At 47.1% G+C, this 17,155-nt stretch overlaps 1 protein-coding gene and 1 long non-coding RNA gene across 2 annotated transcripts; one reads left to right on the forward strand and one right to left on the reverse strand.

Moving 5' to 3' along the window:
• The first annotated feature begins 3,997 nt into the window (after nucleotides 1-3,997).
• On the forward strand, nucleotides 3,998-5,393 carry LOC147829531 (uncharacterized). Its single transcript, XM_087205532.1, has one exon. It carries the CDS (start codon nucleotides 4,128-4,130, stop codon nucleotides 4,986-4,988), a length of 861 nt encoding a protein of 286 aa, XP_087061658.1. The 5' UTR covers nucleotides 3,998-4,127; the 3' UTR covers nucleotides 4,989-5,393.
• A 3,886-nt stretch (nucleotides 5,394-9,279) lies between these two features.
• LOC147829532 (uncharacterized) lies at nucleotides 9,280-17,154 on the reverse strand. Its single transcript, XR_015448963.1, has 2 exons — nucleotides 9,718-17,154; nucleotides 9,280-9,492 (listed from the first exon to the last, which is right to left on the reverse strand). It is a non-coding gene; the product is annotated as an uncharacterized LOC147829532 (long non-coding RNA).
• Between the last annotated feature and the right edge of the window lies 1 nt (nucleotide 17,155).

Here is a 17,155-nt window from a genome sequence, read left to right on the forward strand (position 1 = left end):
GTCAGAGGAGCAGGTGGAGAGGGAGGTGTGCAGGTGTGGAGCCTCCTGGCCCTGGAGCCTTATATACCTGCCCAGGTCAGGTGTTGGCTGGACACAGGATCATTTTTCCTGGTTCCTGTTTGTGCCACTGGTCCAGAGATTTCCTTCTGCATTGTGATTTATGACAACTTCGTCTTCATTTCCCAAGATGTCACCATGTCTCTGTGGAATGCTGCATCTCAACAAACACCAGCAAGGGCCCAACAGGGGACCCCATTTTCACTAGGGTGGCTGGAGGCACAGGGAGAACAGGAACTCAGGAACTGTGGCCTTGCCAGTTGATTTGAGCCCCAGGCTCCTGGGTCATCTCTCCCAGTAACATCTTCCAAAGCTATCTTTCCCATGTGGGAAGAGCTGGGGATGTGAGGCCCTGGCCAGGGGCTCTTTATGAAGGCCCTGGGACCTGGGCTCTGCTCTCACACCCGCTGGTTCCTTTGCTTGAGATGATCAACACTCTGAGGACCTTCTTCCTATAACAGACATCTTTTTATAGCAGCTCCAGTCCTGCAGAGTGTCAACCAGTGGAGGGTGCAGAGAAAATATAGGGTGTCCACAGCCACCTGATTCAGGCCAACAGAGAAGACCTTTGTAGTGCAAGCTGCCCTAAATCTCTTTTTAAATTTTATTTTGCCTAGTTTTGTATTTTTTCCAGTTTTCCTTTTTTATTAATACACATTTGCACTGCATAATGATTGCATTCCTTATGAGGAGTTGGCACATGTACGGAACATACCTTGATTCTTTCCTTTTTCACCTCAATCCCTTTTTCATCCCCTGTCCCTCCCTTCCTCTCTCTCCCCCCATCCCTTGGTCCCCTTCCCCTTTGAAAAAGACCCATCCCCCTATTTTCCATTATCTGTCTTTCATCTTGCTCTTTATTTATAATCTGGGTGTCTCATATAAGAGAAACCATGCAATATTTAAGCTTGTGTGTCTGATTTATTTCACTTAAACTTATGGTCTAAAAGTGCACCCATTTTCCTGCAAATGACTCAAGTTTCTCCCTCTTTATGGCAGTGTGTATTAATTCCATGTTTTCTTTATCCATTCATCTGTTGATGGACATATACTCTGCTTCCAGGATTTAATTATTATGAATTGTGTCGCTATAAACGTGGGTATGCATGTCGATCTGTGATAGGATGGCCTTAGCTCTTTTGAGAAGATACTTAGAAGGGAAAATCAAACTGGATCAAAGATCTAAATATTAAAATAGAAACACTCAATCTGCTGCAAGATAAAATAGATAAAACTCTTGAAGACACAGGCAAAGGCAAGGACTTCCTGAAGAGAACCTGAATGGCACAAGAAATAGTATCAAGAATCAACAGATGGAATCATATTGAATTAAAAAGCTTTCTGCACAGCAAGGAGACAACAGTGAAGAGACAACTTACAGAATAGGAAAAAAATTTTTGCCAACTATTCATCAGAGGACTGATATCTACAATATACAAAGAACTCAAAAAACGAGACCGCCCCGCCGACCCAATCAAAAACGGCCAAGTGAAACGATGAAACGGACAGTTCTTCAGAAGAAGTATAAATAACCATAAATACATTTAAAAAATTGTTTTCAGGTGCCGGGGATGTAGCTCAGTGGTGCCACGCCTGCCTGGCAAGCACGAGATCCTGAATTCAATTTCCGGTACCGGAAAAAAAAATAAAGTAAAAAAATATTCAGCATGGCTGGCCATTAGAGAAAGGCTCTAAATGCTCAGTGTCGCTTCTGCGCAGGGGCACAGGGTCTCCCTGCTGTTCACCCCACCGCCGCGAGGTGTCGCTGTGGGGCCCCGCCGGTTCCGCCTGCAGCCTTCCAAGGATCTGCTCTCTGCGAGAGAAAAGGCAGCGGCTCTGGGATGCAAGCCCTGGGATGCTATAGAAAGGATTAGAATGAATAATCGATAATGCAAAATAGGAAGAAAAGGTCCAAAGGGGTAGGGGTAGTGGGAGGGGCAGGGGAAAGGAAAGAAGGGAAAGGAAAAATGCTGAGAATGGAAAAAATGGAAATAAAGTCTTTGTAAATAGGGAAGGGTGGAGGAGGTGAAGGGAGGGCTAGGAATGGGGAAAAAATAAGAACCAAGGTGCATTATGTAAAGGTACAATTCCCAATGAGAAATGTAATTGTGTTGTATACCTATAATGTACCAATAAAAGAATTTAACGACAACAAAAAAGAAAAGCCTGGGCTAACGAGCAAGGGCAAGACCGCCTGTGAGCGCTGGGGCCCGCCCTCAGGAGTCAGGGAGTGGCCCAGACGGGGACGTCTCCCCGGGTCCTTCTTCACGGGGTGGGGGTGGGGGTGGGGGTGGGGGTGGGGGGTCTGGGTCCCAGGAAAGCGCCGGCTTCTCCCAAGTGCTTCCAGCTCTGGCGCTTGGAGCCAGGCGGGTCGTGGTGTTCAAGCGCTGAAGGACTGTGCCGGGTTCAGCAGACTCCTGGACCTGCCGGCGGGGGCTCCCTCCCCAGCAGGGAGGGGACTTAACTCCGCACTCCGCGGTCAGCAGCCCCGTCCCGGCCGCCTCCGCTGTGCTGCTCCCTCGCCCATCCACTCCAGCTCTACTGATCTCCGGTGCCCATTTATTTCCTTCCTTAAAGCTTCCACTCACCCTTCTTATTTTTCAATTTTACCATTTCATCTGTGAGCCCTTTAAATGTCATTTTTAATTTGCTCTACATCTCAACCATTTGTAGTAAATTTACTTCTGTTTACAGGATTATGTATTAATTTACATTAGTGTATCCCTCCTTTCTTCTTTCTTCCTTCCTCTCCTTCCCTCCCTCCCCTCCTCCCTTCTCCTTCTTTCCTTACTCCCTGCTCCCTTCCTCTTTCTTTCCTTGTTTCCTTCCCTTCTTTCTTCCTCCTCCTCCTTCCCTCCTTCCTTCTGTGCTTCCTTCTTCCTTTCTCCCTCCCCTCCCCTCTCTTCTGTGGTGTACATTTATCTGAACACCTCTTTCTGTCCTTCCCAGGCCTGGCAGTCTTGCCCCAACCTTCTACTTTGGGGGAAAGAAAATAGGTGCCCCTGGCTTCCCACACAGAGCTACAGTACCTGGTGCTCTGTCCACTTTCTGTTTGGCCTCAGGGTGCAGCAGATGACCCTGCCTTGTAAGCACAAGGACCCGAGTTCAATCCCCCTTACCAAAAAAAAAAAAAAGTCACACACCAGCTGGGGGGTGTAGCTCGGAGGTAGAGCACTTGCCCAGAAACTCAAGGCTCTGACTTCCATTCCTCGGATAACAAAATATTAATAAAAATCCAAGTAATTATAAAAATATAATAAATTAAAGACACATAAATAACTGTGGAAAATATACTTAGGACAAGTAATTCATTCCATCAATTTAAAAATAATGTACAGAGCAACAGATGTCAAAGAAAATACAATCTATATGATAGTAAAAATGTCACACAGATAATTTTGTTTTGCTTTGTTTTAGCAAAACAAAGTCTTACTATGCAGTTCAGGCTGGCCTTGAACAACTATGGAGCTGAGGACGGCCTCAAGCTCCTGGCAATGTTTCTGTCTCAGCCTCCCAAGTGCTGGGATTACAAGTGTGCATCACCACGCCCAGTACACAGATAATTGCAGAAATTAAAGCAATACATGAAATACCCCTTTCCACATATGAAATTAATGAAGATTAATAAATAGTCACTGTGCTGAAGTTGTAAAAATCGTTCACAAGAATCATGAGCAGCCAGGTGTCCTGAAGACAACAAGAGGAATTAACCAATGTGCAGTCCACCAGACACCCAGGCTGAAGAAATAATTTTTTCAATAAAAGTTCTAGTGATGTGGATAAAAGTTCAGCTTGAGAAACTATTTACACAAGATCATATTTTCAAGGGAAATACAGTTGTGCACTTGGGAAGACCAGATAGGGAGAAATCAGGAGGAGCTTCCCAGAACACACCCTCCATGTGTCACACGGGGAAAGCAGAGGCAGCGGGTCAGGTGAGTCTCAGGCTCCAGGACAATGAGGAAGGGGCCAAGGAAAGTGAGTGCTGCATGGAGCAAACAAGAACCTGAAATCTAGGAAAAAAACAAACACAACCCCAGAAAGATGTGTAAACAGCCACGACACAGAGAATGAGTGCTCAGAGGGACCTGGGCAGGTATATAAGGCTCCAGAGCCAGAAGGCTCCACACCTGAACACCGCCCTCTCCACCTGCTCCTCTGACCTCTCCACCTCCACCAAAAGAACCATGACCTGCTCTGGCTGTTCCGGAGGCTGTGGCTCCAGCTGCTGCTGTGTGCCCGTGTGCTGCTGCAAGCCCGTGTGCTGCAGTGTGCCAGCCTGTCCCTGCTCCAGCTGTGGCAAAGGGAGCCGTGGCTCCTGTGGGGGATGCAAGGGAGGCTGTAGCTCTTGTGAGTGCCCCAAGGGAAGCTGTGGCTCCTGTGGGGGCTGCAAGTCCAGCTGTTGCCAATTGAGCTGCTGCAAGCCCTGCTGCTGTGAAGCCATCTGCTGCAAGCCTTCCTGTTCCAAGTCCAGCTGTTGTCAGTCGAGCTGCTGCAAGCCCTGCTGCTGCGAAGCCAGCTGCTGCAAGCCTTGTTGTTCCCAGTCCAGCTGCTGCAAGCCCTGCTGCTGTGAAGCCATCTGCTGCAAGCCTTCCTGTTCCAAGTCCAGCTGTTGTCAGTCGAGCTGCTGCAAGCCCTGCTGCTGCGAAGCCAGCTGCTGCAAGCCTTGTTGTTCCCAGTCCAGCTGCTGCAAGCCCTGCTGCTGTGAAGCCAGCTGCTGCAAGCCTTCCTGTTCCAAGCCCAGTTGTTGCCAGTCCAGCTGCTGCAAGCCCTGCTGCTGTGAAGCCAGCTGCTGCAAGCCTTGTTGTTCCCAGACCAGCTGTTGCCAGTCCACCTGCTACAAGCCCTGCTGCTGTGAAGCCAGCTGCTGCAAGCCCTGCTGTTCCCAGTCCAGCTGCTGTGTCCCTGTGTGCTGCCAGTGTAAGGTCTGAGGTCTAAACTCAGATGAGTCCTGCTGCACTGGCCACAATTCAAGGCTCCTCCTCCCTGTGGGATGAAGCCAGCCTTGGCTCCCACTTCCTAGGTGGAGGCCATCCACTCACACACTCTCTCCCAACAAGTTCTCCTCCCAAGTCACACTCTGGCTCCATCATCCCTTGCCCATGTCCTGGCCAGTGCTGTTCCACTCAGCAGCCAGAGCTCCTGAACACTTTCTAGCCTGTCTTTTGCTCTAGGAGGACCCTCCTTTGGTGTCCCACTGGGAATCAGGTGGGCAAAGACTTCCTGCAGCTTCACTGCAGGCCACACCCTATTTTATCTTAAATTGAATGTTGCAAACCCATAAAACCATTATGACCACAAAGTGAAACACGTGTCTTGCTCGGTTCTCTGCTGTTCACCATCACTACCATGGCTATGGGCTCTGCTGTTCCTGTTGGGTGTTGGTCTTCGTGAGGCTACTGATGCTGACGGGAGGCTCTGAGCCCTGCTAGGATGAGGCTTGGAGGTCACTTGTGCCTCAAGCCTCCCTCCACATCCAGCCCTGCCTCTCCTGGGAATTTTCTCTGCCCATGTCCTGTCACCACTGGCCTGCTGGGGCCAGGACCGGCCCTGGGGCCAGGCCAGTGGAAGCCCCAAGGCTGGGAAAGCTCCTGGGTATTTCAGACTCTCCCCTCCTCCTGGCCCACTTTGCCATCTCTCCTTGGGAAGTCCTTGCAGCTGACTTGCTCTGATTTTCTCTGTTACGCTTTACAAAGGCCTTTTACCTCGGTAAACACACACATTTCTAAGGGCACCAAACCCATTTCACTGCGATTCCTCTCTTCCACCCTCCCCCAGGAGGAAACCCTAAGTCTTCACCAGTGTGGCAGGGCTGGGAATGGAGGGGGAGCCACCACACCCACATGTAAGTCTGCACAGGGCACTCAAAGGAGGTCCCAATGTGTCACCTCCAGCTGCCAGAGATAGGGGTCCTAAGGACTTAAAGAGGAAGCAGGGGGTAAAACCAACCCTGCTGGGTAGATCTGGCCCATCACAATTCGGGGTGCTGGTGGTGGCTGAGGAGAGTGAGCAACTCCCGAGAATAAGGCTTCAAACTCCCCAGGGACCCTGCAACTACCTCTGCCCTTCCATCTAGGCCACGGATTTGACTTCTGGCTTTTTCTCCTGCTCCCTCATTCTTATGGCCACAGTAGGGAAGGAAACAAATATCCACAGTTGGCAGGATAAAAGCGTTCCCATTCCAATCTCTGAGCTCTGGGTTAGGAACACCTTCCTCTGGAAAGCGATAAGCCTCCCCCTCCCCATATTTCCGGACACTCCAATGCCCAGAAGGTACCTGAACCTCCTACTGAGGAACGGGCAGAGGCCATCAACCAAACTCGCCCGAAGTCCAGATACAGCCCTGACACGCAGGTGAGCGAGCAGCAGTGTGGAGCAGCAGTACGCTCTTGCTCTTCCCCGGGTCACCCCACCATTCTCTGTCGCAAGGGCTTCCCCTCCCCCGAAGCCCAACCGGCCTGCAAACTCCTAAATCGCTTGTTATCTGAGCCACACAAGTTGAAATCCAAATACAATAAATGGCCTCGCTGACATCCCAACCACTCTGCTTCTCAGCACCGACGACCCTGGTTTGTGGCAGTCTCAGCGTGGTGCCTCCTACTGACAGCTGCAGGACAAGGCAGAAGCAGCTGGGCGCCAGGACTGACAGGTATGGTGGGAGACTTGGGCCACCTCCCCTGCCCCTGCCCTGGCCATCCCCATGCCAAGCTCAGCTATCCTAGGTGCTCCCCACACCACCTTAGGAGGTGGAGGGCGGAGGTCGCCTTTCGTGGGCTGTGGGGAGGGGAGCCCAAAGCCCCGGGGCAGGTGCGGTGTGCCTGGAGGTGGGGAAGGCACCGAGCCCAGGACAGGGACCCTCAGAACCCTAAGATTAGAGAACCATATCGCAGAGGCGGAACCAGTGGCCTAGCTCTCCTCAGAGGCACCCAGAGTCTCGCGAATTGGGCCACAGCCTCGGAGCCAAAGCTCCTGGGGCCCTGGAACCCCCGCAGAATGCGCTCCCCGGCCCTCTGGGGGAAGCCTTGGCCTTGGCCTTGGCCTTGGCCTCAGCGGGCCGGGCCGCCGCAGTGCGCCCCCGCGTGCGCCAGCAGGCGAGAGCTCTGCGGGAAGCGAGGCCTGCCCTGGGCGCGGACACAGGACCAATCGCCCACGGTCATTCGCTTGGTGCAGAAGCGCCTGCTGCACGGGGGCACCGGAAGGGCCACTGGTCCTTGTGACCTCGCCGGTGGTTGGCCAGTGGAGCGGAGTGAGAGGTGGCAGCCGCAGTCCGAGCCGCAGAAAGCTTCTAGCCCCGCGTGAACGCGCCGCCGCTGATGGGGTTCGGAGCTGCGGCCAAAGCACTTTCCGCAGCCGGGCAGCTGGTTGGCATCTGCTCTGCCCGCGCCCTGTTTCCGAGTCAGGGCGCGCAGCCTAACTGCGGCCGCACTCGCCCGCCCCGCGCGCAGGACTGCTCGCCCGAGTGGTGACGCAAGTGTGTCGCTACATGCGAGCTGCGGACCCAGACCCAGCGCTCCTCGATCTCGAGGCGTGGGAAAGACGGCTCTCTGTGGGGGCGCGTAGGTGCCAGGCATTCCCGAAGCTCTGGCTGCGGTCAGGCAGCAGGGCTCGCTGCGCGCTGGCGGTGGCGCTGTTGCTTGGCCAGGGTGGAGCACCCCCAGACAGCCTGTGGGGGTCCTCGCAGATCCACAGGCGCTCCTCCTGGGCCAGCAGACCCGCCTCCGGACGGACGGCATGCCCTCTAGCTCTCTTGCTCACCAAAGCACACCCCGCCCAATCTCCCCCTTCCCCTGTGCAAGCAAATCCTGCAACTTTTGCTGGTTCTCCCAGGGCCTGGAGGGATCCGAACTCAAGACACCCGGTGTGACTGTCGTCTATGCTCTTTCTGCCCTTCCCCTTTGCTCTTTTTCCTTTTGCAGGAATAGCTAGGGAGACCGAGGGAGAAAGCGTGGGGGCCCTCCTGCCCTGTTCCACTCCAGTCCCACTGCCCGCCCTGTTTTCCTCTTTAAAGTCCAAACAGAGGAGGGATGTAAGACACTCCTGCTGGGTAACATGGGCAGAAAGTGCAACTGAGTTCTGGCTCAGCTGACCCGGAACACGAAGATGGTGGCCAGCCAGGCGGGGTTGTGTCTCATCCCCATGGCCCCAGACCTACGCACCCATCTGGGCCTTGCCCATCTAGCTGGGCCTGCCCTTGGCAGGAACTGTGGCCCAGACCAGACCCAGCATCATGTTCCTAGCAGGAAGAAAGAACTCATCCTCTGCCTCTTGTAGCCAGAGGCCCAGGCCCTTCCAGCCCTTGCCAACTGGGAACACGATGGCTTCGAGCTCTCACGGTGGCTCCTGGAATGAAAGATAAGCCTGGCATCTCCTCAGGTGGCCTCACTTCACGGTGGTCTCGCTCAACAAGCCACCTGGAAACTCTCCACCCAAATTACTTGTGCCCTGGCAGAAAAGGCTTTTTCTTACAAAACACTAAGGCAAAATGCCAGGCCGAGCCCTGAAAAGCCCTGGGTTGGGAATGGGTGGGTGTGTGGTGAGAGGGTCCTGGTGGTGGGGGGGCCTGGGTGCAGACCTCCTGGCAGGGGAGGAACCTAGGCCCTGGCTCCAAGTATAGCAGCAGTGGCCACAGGCCCAAAGTGATGAGAGACCAGTGCGCTCGCTGAAAAGTGTGGTTTTCAAGTCGGAAGGAAAGAAATTGTTACTCACTTTAAGGAGGGTCTAAGATTTAAAACCTAGAGCAAGGTTCTGGGTCTACGGGATTGTCCTTCTGCCTTACTCCTTACGACTGCTGGGAGAAGAGGTTGGGAACCCTCAGATCCCAGGAGACTCCACACGCAGGGATGCTCTAAGGAGAGGCCAGCCCAGCCCCAGTGATGCTGAGAGCTCACCAGCTGTGTTTAGAATAGTCCACCTCTGGACAACTCCTGGACCTTCCTTTCAGGAGCCCACCAATCCTGAGTCCATACCCAGGGTCCCTCTCTTCTGCCCTCGAGGCCTCAGTGACTCTGCCATAGTCCCTGTCACCCTGTGACCTTCAGGGTGGGGACCCACAGGGAGAACCAAGTCTGTCACAAAAAGTATGCACTCTGATCAGACAGCCCCCTCATCCTTGTGTAGTTAAAAATACCGTTTATTGGGGATTCCTGCTTTTCAGCATCATACTGACATATCCTTTTATTACTGTAAAATTAAAGTGTAACTATATTAGTTTTCTCTAATACACACGGTTACGTATTTAATTGGTTTCCAGGCTCCTAAAATAGCAGCCAGTCTTTGGGTTGTTTCCCTGAGTCGTGGAAAGCCTTAAGCTTATCTTGCTGTCAGACATGAGCATAGTTTCATTTGAAATAGAAATAGCTCATGGGCCAGGGCTTTAGCTCAGTGGTTCTGCCGCCTGCCTCAAAAGAGCAGGATCCCGAGTTCGATCCCTGCTACCTGAAAAAGGAAAAAGAAATTGCTCACATTATACTGCACAAAAAATAAGGCCTTAGGATGAAGAACGACAGATAGGTAGGAAATTAATTTCACAAGCAATGCCTCCTCTACTGACTTAGACAAAATGAAAGAACATAGTCCTCAGCTTTAATCTGCATGTACTGGTTCCTTGGGTACCAAAAGGCCCCTTATTACTCATACTTTGTTACTGACTTTATTCATTACCAGTTTATTTCATTTAAAATGTTATTCCTCTTGAAGTGTGCACGCCAAGCCAAAGCTGGGTCGCGATGATTTAAGCTGAGTCCTCCTCCAGGGCAAAAGTGCCGGTGGGAGAAGGAGAAGGTCCCTTGTGCACAGATGCCCAAGTAGAAGAGTGAGCTGGAACCAGATAACAGAAACACACAGTCAGGGCTGGGAGCCCCGTGCAGAGGCATTCCCAGTTCAAAAAACTTTGAATACACCTAACCTACTGAACAGCATGCCTTAGCAACATGGTACATTGCACACAGCTGCATGGGAGATGTGGCTTGTACACTACCAGGCCTTACAAAAGAGCGTCAGTCACTCCGTGCACCGCTGGCCCAAGAAAAAATTAAAATTCACAGTTTCAATTCATATCATTATAAAGTAAATAACCATCAACTATCTAGATCTGACACTTATAGAACACTTCACCCAGCAAGAATAGAATTTACATTTTTCTCAACTGAACACGGGACATTCACTTAGAGAAGTCAAATCCTTAGTCATGATATGGGAACAAAACTCAGCATTTTTAAAAGAGTGAAATCATGCAAAACCTGTTTAACCAAACGGAGTAAGTGTGAAACCAAAAAGGAAATGATGCTGGCAAGTAAGATTATTTATAAAATGGCCCGAGGCTACTTTGGTAGTCTTTAAACACACAAAACGCTTTCTTTCCTCTTGCTGTGTCAGAGGTCCTCATGGCCACCCTCAGGTTTCAGGATTTCCAGTACTCACAGTGCCCAATAGATGATCAGACTCATGGCTGAGATTTACCACAGCAAAAGGATGCAAAGCAAAACCAGAAAGGGAAAGATACTTGGGGCAACATCTGAAGGAAACCAGGAACGAGCTTCCAAGTGTCATCTCCTAGAAGCCATGAATTCCTGAAGCAAGGAGTGTGACAATAAGCATGAAGTGCTGTTTATCGGGACAGCTCATTAGAGACCCAGTATCCAAGGTTTTCACTGAAAGTTGGTGATGGAGACATCTCTTGCCTGGCAAGTACCAAATTTCCAGGTTCCCAGAAAGCAAGCAGGAATTCAGCTGAAATTATATTGTGAGTGGCAGTCTAGATACAGGTGGGCCATTCTTCTCATTTAGGGAAAGTTTCATATTTTAATCTTGGGAACTGTTTCACACTGAAGTTCTCAAAAACCATCCAAACACCGCCCTTGCAAAGTCTTTCTAAGGAAAGCAATTGCGGCCTCACTTTGCACACATTGGCTCCTTGCTTGAACTGTCTTTCCAGTCTGAGCTTTTCTTTTTTCCCTGGCTGGAGACAACATTCCCTCCCTTGAATCTCTACAGCATTTGGACCTCACTGACGGTATTGACAGCACTGTCTTCTCTATGATGTTTATTATTCTCATTCCCACAGTCTTCTTAATGCCAGGTCACCCTGTAGCACTCAAACTTAGCCTCTTGGGGAGAGATTTCTTAGGTGAGCTCCCAATAAGGGGACTTTCCAGGTCGCTTCTTTCTTTCTGGGAAACTAGTGATTGCCTGGCAACTTAGGAAATGCTGAAGCGAACACTGTCATATGAGGGATGGCAAAGGTAGGTGTGGAAAACACCAGGCCTCTGGGTTTGAATTGTGACTTCATTCAAGGGGAGCTCTTGGCCATGTCTCTTAGCTTCTAAGCCTCTGTTATCTCCCCTACAAACTTGCCAGAAACATGCAAAATACTGTATGCAAAAAACAGTTTGGCAAATAGCCCTTCCATGTATTTCCCTTTCTTCCTCTCCCATTAGATTTTAGAAGCCCAGCAGGCACACATCGTTGGTTTGCCTCTCATTTTGAATTGACCTTGACTGCAATTCCACCTCCCCTCTTGCCACTATTTTCCTCCTGTTGCCCAATCAGTTATTCGCTCAATTTGTTACTCAGTTCAGGTTTGCTGAATGGAGCCTCAGGAATCCAGGGACACTGGATAAAAGGTGTATCTGATCATCCCAGCCTCCAAGTGAAATTTCTGATAGATGAAATGCACTCAGGTCCTACACAGAATAAAATGAGTGTGTGTGTGCTCAACATTCTGCATATCAATTAGAGTATTTCCAGCACCTTAGACACTCCCAGTGGCATTCTTCAGGGACAGAAAGGAAAGCACAAAATATGATGGCAGAATTGTCATAACAATGATTAAATAAAACAAAGGTAAGGATTATTGTAATATCTGTAAATGTCAAAAACCCTAAGGGTAAAAAAAACACACATTGGAAATAAAGTCATGGAGAAAATATAGCAGGTAAATATGAATAAAAAATCTGGCTCTACTTTTTAATAAAAGACTGAATTCAAGGTGCCTATATCCTGAAAGAGGAAAAGACTGTAGATTGAAGAAATCATAGACAAAGATGTTCTAATGAACATGCACACTTGTGACTATACAGCCCGCTAAACCCAAGGGCCCCCATTCTCATTAAAGCTGTGTAAAAACATTAGGACCAACAAGCAGAGGCTCCATTGATTTGTCAGCCCACATACAGCATTAAGACAAGGTACCAGGTGAATCCCCAGGTGGCTCCGGAGTCACTGCCACAAGGGGATGCAGAAGAGTCATAAAAAAATGTACCGGACTTAACGCTCCCTGTCTACACAGTCAAGGGAAGCTGGAGTCTCCAGGGCTCTGGAGTGGAAGGGAGAAGGAAAGGAACATTAAAAAAAAAAAAGAATGTGCACTGATCACACAGGGGCTATCAGAAGGGGCTGCTCAAGATCAGACTCGGCCCAAGCCTTGAACTCATCTCAGCCTCCACCCTAACTACCCTGAGAGAGAATCAGTAACTTCACTCACTCTACCCAGTTCTTGGCTTCCGGGTATAGCACAAACTTCAAAGCTCATGCAAACAGTGTGCACTACATTTATTGTCACAAAATAAAAAATTGAGTCAAGACAACATGAAAGATTTTTTGCAGGCTTTATGATGGTCAACAACAAATAAAAATTATATATATTTAATGTGTGCAGAGTGATATTTTAAATATGCATTGTGAAGTAATTACCATAATCAAGCTAAGATCTTGATCACCTCACCTAGTTACCTTTTTGAGTATCTGGTGAGAACTACTCTCAGCAAGTTTCAAATTTCAAGTACATTATTATCGACCTCAGTCACCATTTTCTAAATTGGATCTCAAGAACTTACTCATAGCATAACTAAAAGATTGTACTCTTTGACAAACTGCTCCTTTTTCCTCCACCCTCCAGCCTGCCCCTGGTAACCATCACTCTATTCTCTTACATTGTGCTTGCTGTATTTCTATGCCTGGATTATTTAATTTAGCATAATATCCTCCAGGTCATCCACGCTGTCCCAAATGAAAGTATTTTCTTCTTTTTACGGATGAATGAAACTCCATCATCTATTATATTTCATTTAACCATTCATCTGTCCATGGACATTTAGGTTATTTCCGTATCTTGTCTACAGGAATGCAAATATCTCTTCAAACTCTTGATTTGAATTCTATAGGATTTATATGCAGAAACTGGATTGGTGGACCTCATGATAGTTTCCATTTTAATTTCTGAGAAGCTTCCATATCGCATTTCTCAATTGGAACACTAATTTACATTCACACCAACCATGTGCTCAACAAGTCTGCCAACATTTGTTACCTTTGATTTTTAATAACAGCCATCCTAGGTCGGGGATTTAGCTCAGTGGTTCTGTTGCCTGCCTCGAAAGCACAAGATCCCCAGTTCATTCAACCAATGGTACCAAACAAACAAACGAACAAACAACGACAACAAAAAAACAACAGCCATACTAATAGGCGTGAGATGATACCTTATTGTGCTTTTGATTTGCAATTTCCCTGATGACTGATGATGTTGAGCATCTTTTTATGTATCTACTGACCATGCCTATATCTTTAGTACTGGGGATTGAACTCAGAACCTTGCGCTTGTGAGGCAGGCGGTGGCACCACTGAGCTAAATCCCTGGCCCCATGCCTATATCTTTTTAGACAAGTGTCTATTCAGATCTTTTGGAGCTGTAGAAGTGCTCAACGTACTTTGGATATTAACCCCTTAGTGGACATCAAGTTTGCAAATATTTCCTACCACCCTATATGTGACCTTATAAGATATGCTAAAGGGAGTATTTAACCGGAAATGAAATTATACTAATTAGTAACATGAAGCTATAGGTAAGGACAGAAATCAAAGGTAAGCATATCACCAACTTCAAAGTTCAGTACTCAAATATCATAATGGTGGGTTATAAATGTCACTTTTAACTATGGTATAAGGATTAAAACACAAAAATGTTAAGCATATCTATAATAATTTGCTAGCTGATATGCAATATAAAACAATATAAATTGTGACATCATAAAGCATTAAAAGCTGGGAAGAGCAAACAGGGAGAATTTCTATGTCCTGTATCCTACTTTTACACCTTTATAATCACAAAGGAAAAATATGTAGTACATACACAAAAAATACAGAAAAGAATGAAAGCATACCACTACAGAAAGTCATCCAATCCCTAAAGGCAGAAAGAGAGGAATAAAGGAATGAAAGGATTACAAAACATCCAGAAGACAACTGATGGGGCCATAGGAAGTTCTTACCTATCAACAATTAAAGGTTAATTAATTAAATTTGTCAATGGAAAGATACAGGGTGAGCCAGAGTGGTGGTAACATCTGTAATCCTAGCTACCTACAGGTCAAGGCAGAAGATCACACATTCAAAGACAGCCTTGGCAACTTAGCGAGACCGTGCTTCAAAATAAATGAAAGAAGGCTAGGATGTAGCTCAGTGGTAGACAGAGTGCTTGCCTAGCATGTGTGAGGCCCTAGGTTTGGTCCCAATACTGGAAAAATGGCTGAACAGATAAAACAAGACCCAAGGCTATGCTGCCTACAAGAGTCTCGCTTTACTTTTATGGCAACACACAGACTGAAATTGACTGGATGGAGCCAAAACCAAAGAGTTATACCTAACAAACAGAATTTAAGTAAAAAACTGTAGCAAGTGATGAAGAAAATCATTCCATAATGGTACAAGGTGAACTCATCAGGAATCTATAACAATTGTAAATACATATGCATCCAACATCGAAGCACCTAGATATCTAAAGCAAATATTATTATTATCAGATCAGGAGGGAGAAATAGATAGCAATACAATAATGGGAGCAGACTACCTCACTTTCAACAAAGGATAGATCATCCAGACAGAAAACCAATAGGGAAACAACAGACTTGAAGTACACTATAGATCTTTACAGACCATTCTATCCAACAGCAGCAAAATTCAAATTCTTTTTAACTACACACAGAATATTATCCAATACCGGTCACATATGTTAGTCTTAAGAAGTTCCTGAAGACTGAAATATTATAACACACCTTTTGTTTTCACAGAGGAAAAAACTAGGAATCAACCAAAGAAAATCTGAGAAATTTGCAAATACACAGACATTAAAAAGCATACTCACGAACAACCCATAAGTCAAAGCAGAAATCAAAAGGAAGATAAAAGTATCTTGGGACAAAAAACAAAAATGGAAACCAACATACTAAACCTTATGGAATGCAGCAAAAGCCGTTCTAAGAGGGACATTTATACAGATAAACGTCTGTGTGAAGAAAAAGGATCCCAAATGACCGAACTTTACACTTCAAACAAGAAAGTCCATAATAAGACAATTAAATACCAAATATCAGAGCAGAAAGATGGACTGGAGTCTAGAAAGCAACAGAAAGAACCAAAAAAATTGCTGGCTTATTCAAAAATTTATAAACTTTTAGCTAGACTTGGAAAAAAAGACAAATAAATAAAATTGGCAAAGAAAACAGGAAGCCGAACAACTGATGCCACACAAATACAAGGGTCATGAGAGTCTACCATGAGCAATTATACACGAACAAGCTGGGGAGCCTAGGGGAGATGAAAAAGCTCCTAGAAACATATGAAACAGGAAGAAACAGAAAATCGGAACAGATCAGTAATGAATAGGGAAACTAAATCAGCAATCATGAACCTCCTCCTAACACAGAGCAGTCCAAGACCAGATGGCTTTTGTGGGAATTCCACCAAACCTTTCGAGGAGAGTAACACTCTTCCCAAACTTGCAAACACTGGAGAGGAAGAAGGAGTACTTTCAAACTTATTTTATGAGGTCAGCATTACCATGATAAAAAGTCAAACAAAAGGTACTGTAAGAATCAAAGTCCTTTTATTAAAAATATTAATTGTACATATTAACAGGGTTCAGGGTGGCATTTCAATGCACATATACAGCACTCACTGATCACATCCCCATTCTTACATTCTTTTTTCATCCACATACCCCTTTTCAACCTCTGACAACCACTCCCCTACATTCAGCTTCACTTTCCTTAAACTTCCATAGGAGAGAGAACTTAGTAGTACTTGTCTTTCTGCACCTGCCTTATTTCATGTAACATAACCCCCAGCTCCATCCTTGGTGCAAACAACAGGGTCTCATTCTTCTTTATACCTGAATAGTGTATGTATTCCTCACTTTTTCCATTCACCAGTTGATGAGCACCTAGGTCGATTTAACATCTTAGCTATTGTGGGTAGTGCTGGATGAACATGGGCACACAGGTGTCCCTTTGGTGTGCTGACTGCATCTCCTTTGGATATATTCCCAGAAGTGGAATACCTGGATCACACAGTAGACCTATTTTTAGTTTTATGAGGAACCTCCACGCTGCTCTCCACAATGCCTGCACTACTTCCCATTCCCATCAATGCTGTATGAGTTTCCCATGCTCCACATCCTTGTTAGCATTTTTTGCTTTTTCTATTTTTTTTTTTGGTGACGGGGATCGAACCTGGGACCTTGCACTTGCGAGGCAGGCGGTGGAACCACTGAGCTAAATCCCTGGCCCTTTGCTAGCATTTTTTAAAAGAAATATCTATAGCCATTTTAACTACGGTGAGATAGTATCTCATTGTAGTTTTGTTTGGCCTTTGCCTGCTACTAATGAGAAAAGGATGGAACTGAATATTACATTGTTTTGTTAAAAATATTAGATTGGTTTGTGAAAGGATATAGGGATTATATGTATCTCTCTGTGTGTGTGTGTGTGTGTGTGTGTGTGTGTGTGTGTGGATATGGTGATTCTTAAGAACACTTTGTGCAGTTTAAGAATTATAAATGTTATGAACTTTAAAAAATATCATTGACGTGTTAGCATCAGCCAGGATCTCAACTGGATCAAAGAGCCAGGTAATACCTGTGTCCCAGGAGGAACGAATAGAAAATAGACTATGGTCTATCTCTGACAGGTTGGGCAGGTGGAGGCAGAAGGAGGGGTCCAGAAAGCCCAGGAGGCTGCAGCACCCACTGTCCTGGAGCCTGGGGGAGGGGAGGGACTGTGGCTGAGCCTCTTCTCCTCGCCCCTCCCCCACCCCAGGAGCCCTT

Source organism: Heterocephalus glaber, unplaced genomic scaffold (genome assembly GCF_053883595.1).
Source record: "Heterocephalus glaber isolate CG9 unplaced genomic scaffold, H.glaber_assembly_v1.0 deba00000594, whole genome shotgun sequence".
Lineage (NCBI taxonomy): Eukaryota > Metazoa > Chordata > Mammalia > Rodentia > Bathyergidae > Heterocephalus > Heterocephalus glaber.